This window comes from Triticum aestivum, chromosome 1B, assembly GCF_018294505.1.
Source record: "Triticum aestivum cultivar Chinese Spring chromosome 1B, IWGSC CS RefSeq v2.1, whole genome shotgun sequence".
NCBI classification, from domain to species: Eukaryota; Viridiplantae; Streptophyta; class Magnoliopsida; order Poales; family Poaceae; genus Triticum; species Triticum aestivum.
In genome coordinates, this window is record NC_057795.1 from 441,641,391 (window position 1) to 441,650,268 (window position 8,878).

At 44.2% G+C, this 8,878-nt stretch overlaps 1 protein-coding gene across 2 annotated transcripts; it reads left to right on the top strand.

Moving 5' to 3' along the window:
• The first annotated feature begins 587 nt into the window (after positions 1 to 587).
• Positions 588 to 6,972, top strand: LOC123129961 (uncharacterized). Of its 2 annotated transcripts, XM_044549920.1 has the most exons (3): positions 588 to 923; positions 3,138 to 3,201; positions 6,697 to 6,972. In XM_044549920.1, exons 1-3 carry the CDS (start codon positions 634 to 636, stop codon positions 6,877 to 6,879), a joined length of 537 nt encoding a protein of 178 aa, XP_044405855.1. In that variant the 5' UTR covers positions 588 to 633; the 3' UTR covers positions 6,880 to 6,972. The 2 variants fall into 2 exon arrangements, 1 of the variants encoding a protein (XP_044405855.1); XR_006463714.1 differs by lacking the exons at positions 588 to 923; positions 6,697 to 6,972 and adding an exon at positions 3,572 to 6,594 and having other exon boundaries at positions 3,166 to 3,201.
• Positions 6,973 to 8,878: the final 1,906 nt, after the last annotated feature.

The following is an 8,878-nucleotide window of genomic DNA, read 5'->3' on the forward strand; positions in this document are numbered from 1 at the left end:
TCTTTGATTTTTTTTCAGCCACCACCACCACCACCACTGTCTTCTTACATAGATTGAAGCTCAAGCCCCACCTGGTCTTCTTTCAGCTTACATGGATGCGGTTAGGCAGTATCGCTATCTCCATTGCTCTAAGTTGGGAGGTCTGGTTGATCTTAGAGACATGTATGTGCCCCTTTTGATTTGCAAATTTATGCAAAATGTGCAGCTTTTGTTGTGTGAAGTATGTGTGAAACTTGATGCTCATACCATAATCCAAATTTCCATGTTTGTCTGAAAATAAATATTCTACCCATCTTCTTTATCCCGAGGGAAAGCTGCAAGTGTGTACTCACAGTCACAGATCCGTTGTCTCCTGCACATCCTCGGTGGCATAGAACAACCGAACCCTTGTCTCCGTCGGCCGTGATGAGAGGCTATGCACAACGCGGCTCTCTGTGCTGGAATGGTTTACGTAAACAACAATGAAAAAACAAATGGCCGTTGCAAAAAAAAAAAAACAAGCGGGCCTTCCCAGGCCACAGCCCACTAAGGCCAGCCCGAATGGGGAAACCAAGATTTTCTTTTCTCAGAAAAAAAAGGGACTCCAACCGAGTACTCCAATTCCCCAACCCTCTCCTCTCGTAAAATGGAAGCATGACCGGCCGGCGGCGGCCATTAACGGCGACGGTGGCGGCCAGAGGGGTACCAGAGCGGCGGCGGAAGGAGGTCATAGGGGCCGCGGAGGGCGTAGGTGAGCTCGGGGAGGCGCATCTGGTCGCCGAGGCGGCAGCAGGCGGCGGCAGGTGCAGCGCCGGCGTCTGTTGGAGTACGGGAAGCGCCGTTAAGGGTCGTGCAGCGGCGAGGAGGCGCCGGCTGCTTCCGCTTCCGCGCCACGAAGGCGAAGATTTGGCAGTCCCGGCCTCGTCCAGATCATCCATGGCCAGGCAAGCTCCTCCCTCCTCGCTTTTCCATATAGCTACTGTACTGAATTTTTCATCAAAAACGCTAAATATGGCTTAGCTCCGCTAAACATCTTCTCCCGCCCCGCTATTTTTAAATTTAACTGAAACTAGACTAGCGCAACACTCGACACGTAGCGTCGTCCTCTCGGGCACTTCCACCACCACCACCACCGGCAGCAGCAGCAGCAGAGCTTCCTCTTCTTCCATGGATGGAAGCTCAACCTCTCTCTTTTGCAGTGCACCCACAATCAGGCCACCACCACTAGTCCACCACACACAGCAACAGCAGAGCTTCCTCTCTCCCTCCCTCTCGGTCACTTGCTTGCCTCCACCATTTTCCTCATCTGCTCTGCAAGCATGAACCTTTTGTTTGGAGCCTTTCTCTCCACCAGCGGACGCTCGACACGAGGGTCTCCCTACGCCATTTAGGGGTGTCAGGACTTCACTTCTGTGTCTCCCACTACTCCACACTAGTCTACAAAGGAACAAGTGGGTGCTGTAACGTCAAAGCTTCACGTGTTGTTGCTTTCCCTTTTCTTTCTGTTTCACAGCCAACCGAGAGAGAAAAGAAAAGGATCCTGATTAAACTACAGCAGTTAACAAAGACCACATGATGAATCGGTCATTATGAGATAATTCCACATTACAAGTTAGTCTGCAAATTTGTATGACTTGAACTCTGGTCAAGCATAGCAAATCAGTCTAGGAATGTATGGTAATGGAACACAGAAAGAACATCAATACAAATGCATAAACAGAGCAAATTTCTCCGAGGTGCAGGTGCAGTGCAACCATGGAGACGAGAGCATTCTCTGCAGTAGATACGCTTCTCATCTTTCTCCTAATTAATCTTCCTCCCCCTAGGACAAATTTCTCTATGATACGCACTGTACAACCTAGCGTGCTCAGCCACTCAACAATCAACACTCGACACGTAGCATTCCTCCTTTTCTTCTCTCCCCAAACCAACCGAGGCAGAGTGAGCGAAAGAGGAAGAAGCATTTGCTGCTCTCCGCCGTGCTTCCACCACCACCACCACCACCAAGAGAAAGAGGAAGAAGCATTTGCTCCTCTGCGCGGTGCTTCCACCACCAGCAGCCCCATCGTCCTCTCAGTTCCTTCCATCACCACCACCTCCCCTCACACACCAAGCTCTCCCATATTGGCCACGCCCCCCAGCTTCCTTCCGGAGTCGCAGCTCAAGCCATGGCATCCTTGGGCAACCTCCTGATCTCACTTTTCTCGCTCACCCTCAAGCTCCTGCATGCTCCTTCACCTGTGGTTCACATGGTTCAACTAAATGAGTGTGTGCGATCCACATCGGAAAGCATACGTCAATCGTGGCTAAACCGTCGGTGATACACAGCAGATCGCAAACGATTTGCAGCGCTACTACGTGTGCGTAGGGTCTCCGGAACCATTTGTGTTATCACGGTATCGCACACAAGAGCTTGGAGTAAACCGTGCCCAATGTAAAATACAATCCCAGTTGTAATTTTTTCAGGAAACGTGTGGGATCCCAAATGAAAAGCACACGTCACTCTTGCTGCAACCATCGGCGATACACAACAAATCAGAAACGGTCTGCAGCACTCTATGTGTGCGAAGGGGCTCCTGAACCGTTTGTGATAGAACATCATCGCACACGGGAATTGTTGGAAAATGTGTGCATGGCAGACGGGTTCCGCAGAAAACACGTGTGCGATGGGGCACATATCGCACACAGTTCATATGTTGGCCCGTGTGCCTTACATACTATTTCCCAAACGGTTCATTACGACACACCGTTTGGTTTCACTGCGTCATTAGAAACGTTTAACACCGATCCCACACGTGCGAAAGAATTTAGTGTGTGTTGCATCGCACACGATTAGATTTTTGCAAGGCCTCTGGATCATGGCTCCATATCCCTGACGGTTTCTGGGTCGTGTGGGAAGGACCCCCTATCGCTCACACTCACTTGGCGACGGTTCCAAATGTCGTTGCGGAAAGGGGTTAAAAACCGTGTGTATAGCACCGACGTGTACCAGTGATGGTGTCAAGATTAGATGTCAAGCTATCTAGTATAGCATCTATGATGTCATATGCAGGAAGATTGGTCCATCTTAAAGCCATGGTCAAGGCTTTGCCCATTTTTGCAATGTGCAACATCAGAGTTGCCTTTACCATCCTAGATAATTTTGAAAAATCTGGCAGGTGCTTCTTATGGTGTTGGAAGAATATCAACAAACATGGCAAATGTCTGGCCAAATGGGAGAAGGTATGTTTACTCAAAAAAGCTGGTGGCCTAGAGTACTAGACTTCAGAACTCAGAACAGAGCATGCCTAACAAACTTCATACACAAGTTCTTTAATAAGCATGACATACCATGGGTGCAACTATTATGGAACTCATACTACAACAATGGTGAGCTTCCAACTTATCCAACAAAAGTTGGATCATGGGCGGAGAGACTGCTGCTCTGTTCTAAATGATTTCAAATGCATGTAACTTTGCAAAGTTGGTGATGGATCTACTTTCAGGTTATGGTATGATAAATGGGAGCATGATAATCTTGAGAATAAATTCCCCCAACTATTTTCATATGCTAAAAACAAGGATATAACATCTGCTTCTACACATGATATAGCTAGGGAAGATCTATATGAAATGTTTCATCTACCCATGTCAAATGTTGCCGTACAACAAAGCATATATTTGAGGAACATGATCAGTATTTGAAGCAACAATTGGCACTTCTACTGGTCATCTACAAGGTATTCCACCAAAAGGATTTATCTAGAATTGATTGGCAACCAACCAGATGCCCCTTAACCATTCCAATGGATTTGGAAATCTAGATGCTTAGCTAAACAAAAAAAATCTTCCGATTACTGCTACTTGACAGGCTAAATACCAGAGACTTGCTAGCGAGGAGACACTTCTATATTGAATCAAGAAAATGTATCCTATGTGATGATGAGCCAAATGAACACCTGAAGAATCTATTCTTCTCATGTGACTTCAGCCAAAATTTCTGGATGTCTATTGGGATTGAATGGAACACTGACCTTAGCATCAGTGAAATGCTAGAGAAAGCAAAAAATCAGAACAAACATACAGTCATTCAGAGAATGCTTGATTGCTGGATGCTGGTCCATTTCGAAGCACAGAAACATCATTACTTTTTACCACAAGACAAAGAGCTTAGAATATTGCAATGCCTGTTTCAAGGAACACTTTGGCACAGTCATGAGGAAAGCAAAACCAAGCCTGAAGGAAGGGATGCAAACTTGGCTAGATTATTTGTAAATCTATCATAGGCATACACATAGCCATATTCACATTGTACATCGACTTGTAACACTACACTTATATCAATAAAAAGGTGTTATAGTAGGGGTTTACCCTACTATTTTTGCTCAAAACAATATATAAGAATTTTCCCAGTAGTGAAAGCAGAGATGCAGGTATGGTTGGTGAAGAAGAAAACGGTACAAGAGAAGTCGACAATGCAACGTGCTTAAATTTGACCTTCCCATTTGATATTAAAAATTTAAGTCTGCTTGGGAATCACAGTGGTTGATAAATAGGTGGGATGTGGGAAGAGAAACTTTAGTGCTTGTTGCAACGTGCTTGAGGTATTTTTTGACATCTACTGTAGCAGCGCGCGGGCATTGTCCTAGTATAACATAACTATATATATATATGTGTGTGTGTGTGTGTGTGTGTGTGTGTGTGTGTGTGTGTGTTTTGATTTTTAAAATTGCATATGCGTCCCAGTTTTTGATATTTAAATAATACACTATCGTCTATTGCAATGCACGGGCAATTTCCAGTGAAGGACAATTGGCCGGTGATCTGAGTGTACATGGTGCTTGTGAATATTGGGCCGCAGCGCCCTGTCCAGCCATTCTTGAGCGAAAATGGAGTGGAAGCTTGCTCCGAGATACTATCGTCATTCTCCAAGAGATGGTTTTGAATTAATTCAGGTTGCATCAGTCACCAACAGATAAGTCTCTGTCTAACTCTGCATTGGTCTCAAGCCCTGCTTCAGGTTGAGACGGACTGTGCCGAGATCATCACCCTTGTAAAAGCTGGGCGGGGTGTTCGATCCAGAAATATGCATCAAGTTGCAGAGATAGTGCAGCTGCTCAACAAACGCAACACTGAAATCCGTAAGATTAGTCGTGGGCAGAATAAAGCTGGGCATGCAATGGCGGCAATTGGTCGTGGATAGCAGGACATAGCTTCTTGGCTTGCACATGCTCGCTCCCCAGAAGATTAGCATTATCATTACCATTACCAATGATTGTAAAACTGTTATTGCCTGAGTAATGAAATGCGCTCCCCCTACCCCCTGCGAGCGGGAAAAAAGCGCGCGACCGCCCCAAATGAAACCTGCATAGTTGAGTAAAAGAAAATCAAAATCACAAATTCAGTCAAATATCAGGTGACTATGCACTAGCCAGACTGTCGGTGCAAGGCACTGTGTCTTGTTTATAAATCATAGGTGCCAAATACATAATTTAATACCAAGCTATCAAGATGACACATTTTCTTATACACTATCTATCTTGTTACGGAATACAACTAATTAATTTCTCATGTAATTTTGGAGCGAATAAATGCCATAATGTTATTATGAAAAACTAATTAATTCCGTTTGTAAATAATATTGGGAGCCAATAAAATGTCATAATGTTATTATGAAAAACTAATTATTTTTGTATGGTTATTTTTAGGAGGCAATAAATGCCCTAATTATGTATATGGAATACTAATAAACTCCTTACGGATATATTTGTAGTCTGTCAATCGATACCTACAGGATATTCCATGATATGCGTATTATCCGAGGATCCTTATTCATTATGGAGAATTATAAATAGGAAACACGCCAAAGCAGGAATGAATAAAATGGCAAACAATGATACTCCAAGAATCGGCCATGCTTCTATATAAACAGTGGAAGGAACCAGCAAAGTAGTACAAGTCTACAACCAAAAGGACATAGGAGAAGAGAACAATAAACAATTTCGTTATGGCTCTAATCCGGATCAACACTGGTGTTTTGTGCTTGATGGCACTTTTGATGGTTTCAACCACTTTATTGTCGAGTGAAGCGTCAGGGAGAACGATAGGTACATTTCTATTTACTAGAGCTTATCAACTGTAGTATATTGGAATTTGTGGTTTCCTGGAGCTACATAAAAATTTGATTCTATTGCATCATTCTATGTTGCCAATGATATGAATGTTTCTCATGAAGTTTGATTGTTCAAGTTAAGATATGCAAGTACTATTGCAAGAGAAAAGAAGAATTAATATCATGTAGAGAAGTGTTTCAACCATGCCTAATAGAGTGAGGTGTTTAGTTAAGACAGGCAAGTATCTTTTTCCTCATACACGCAAAACATGGATATAAAAATATTTTTCCTCATAGTGCAAACTTGTGCAGTCGCGCTCGTCCCCTTATTCGAAAGTTATTATGCCTCATAGTACTTTAAACCTAGTGTTATTTAACAATGGCATGGAAGACAAGAGGTGTTTTCCTTGTGATTTTATGATCACCATTACAATTCTGTCGTGGTACATATGGTTTCCATAGTACATAATAATTATATACCAGCCAATAGCTATTCTTCCCGTGTTTGTATTAGCATTCCACTACTGTCCTACTATTTGCATAGTACATAGATTTCACATAATCCTAGTTTAAATACGAACTACAACAGGTTCTTATGGCACCTTTTATTTTTTTTATTGTTGTAGGCAAGGAAGCTAAGATTGGCGTCGAGGGGCACCGTGAACCCTACACTCCCTGTACGGATCCTTCATTTTGTAATGACATATGCAACAGAGATGGTTACGGAGGTGGGACCTGCCGAGATGGTCACTGTGAATGCATCAGAAAATTCTAGCAAGAAAGTGACCAAGAATAAAGTTTGGAAATAAAGATTCACTTGGGAGAATTATGAATTATTTTTCTAGCTGGAATAATTTAAATCCAACTTCTTTATTTTCCTATTATTTGTACTTGAACCTGTATCATGGCCTTTGGGGGCACCTTGGCTCAGAGCAACCGGTTTACCTTGCATTGCCAACCCAGAGATCATGTCTTCTGGCAACACACAACATCTTGGTACAGAAATCACCACTTTATTGAAACTAGCGGAAGCATAGTGTTACATTACATCAAGTAGCAAGGCCAAGCGGCACACTCGGTGCGGCTGAACAATATATACATTATTTAGTGAATATAAAGGGGCCTCGAGCACGACATCTACACGGCAGCGGAATAACAACGTAGCGGAACTCCATAGCACAGGGACATCGATGTGGACACGGTCTAGACACGGCAGAACTCCGATCCAGTTAGACTTTCCTGAAATCTGGCATAACACGCCAGGTCAGTACATTGAATGTACTTGCAAGCTCAAAACAAGCAAAACCATAATGGCAAACAACATCATGACATTTAAACAAGTTCAATGCAAGTATCAACATGCTAATCATGCAGTGACCAACATTGTGCATCGAGTCACTCGGACTCTCTTACCAATAGGTCGCCTCGCAACCGAACAGTGATCTCGACGGACCACGAACGGAACCACACTTGGTTGGTTACCTTGTAATCCCACAATGATCACTTTCGGATCACAAGTAATACCACAACAGTCAGTCTCACTGACACCACCAAGAGAAAGAGAAAGAAGCATTTGCTCCTCTGCGCCGTGCTTCCACCACCAGCAGCCCTGTCGTCCTCTCAGTTCCTTCCATCACCACCACCTCCCCTCACACACCAAGCTCTCCCATATTGGCCACGCCCCCAGCTTCCTTCCGAAGTCGCAGCTCAAGCCATGGCATCCTTGGGCGACCTCCTGATCTCACCGACCTCCTGATCTCACTTTTCTCGCTCACCCTCAAGCTCATGCATGCTCCTTCACCTGCGGTTCACATGGTTCAACTAAATGAGTGTGTGCGATCCACATCGGAAAGCATACGTCAATCGTGGCTAAACCGTCGGTGATACACAGCAGATCACAAACGATTTGCAGCGCTACTACGTGTGCGTAGGGTCTCCGGAACCATTTGTGTTATCACGGTATCGCACACAAGAGCTCAGAGTAAACCGTGCCCAATGTAAAATACAATCCCAGTTGTAATTTTTTAAGAAACGTGTGGGATCCCAAATGAAAAGCACACGTCACTCTTGCTGCAACCATCGGCGATACACAACAAATCAGAAACGGTCTGCAGCACTCTATGTGTGCGAAGGGGCTCCTGAACCGTTTGTGATAGAACATCATCGCACACGGGAATTGTTGAGAAATGTGTGCATGGCAGACGGGTTCCGCAGAAAACACGTGTGCGATGAGGCACATATCGCACACAGTTCATATGTTGGCACGTGTGCCTTACATACTATTTTCCAAACGGTTCATTACGACACACCGTTTGGTTTCACTACGTCATTAGAAACGTTTAATCACCGATCCCACACGTGCAAAAGAATTTAGTGTGTGCTGCATCGCACACGATTAGATTTTTGCAAGGCCTGCAACAATAAGAACAGACGAAGAACGAGGAAGAATAAGAACAAGTGAGAAGGAAAAGTAAAGATAAAAAGTGTAGATAGATTTGTTCGATTGTGCGTTGTTCTTCAATCGGCCGTCACCTCTTATCTATATAAGAGGCGGATGGATTTCCTGTACAATAAATGGACTTGCCTTGCCATCCAAATCATCAAAATCTAACCAAACTCGGACTTCTCACGACCTCCGGCCCGGATGTCCGGCTCTAGGCCCGGATGATCCGGCCTAGCCCAGTTTTGTGATAGCAGCTCACTATTTTGGCTGTAGAATACACATACTACTTCAGATTTGGACGTTTTTTATATCAGAATCAACCGACTCGACGATACGCACAACTTTCATGTTGAACACTTTTTGAC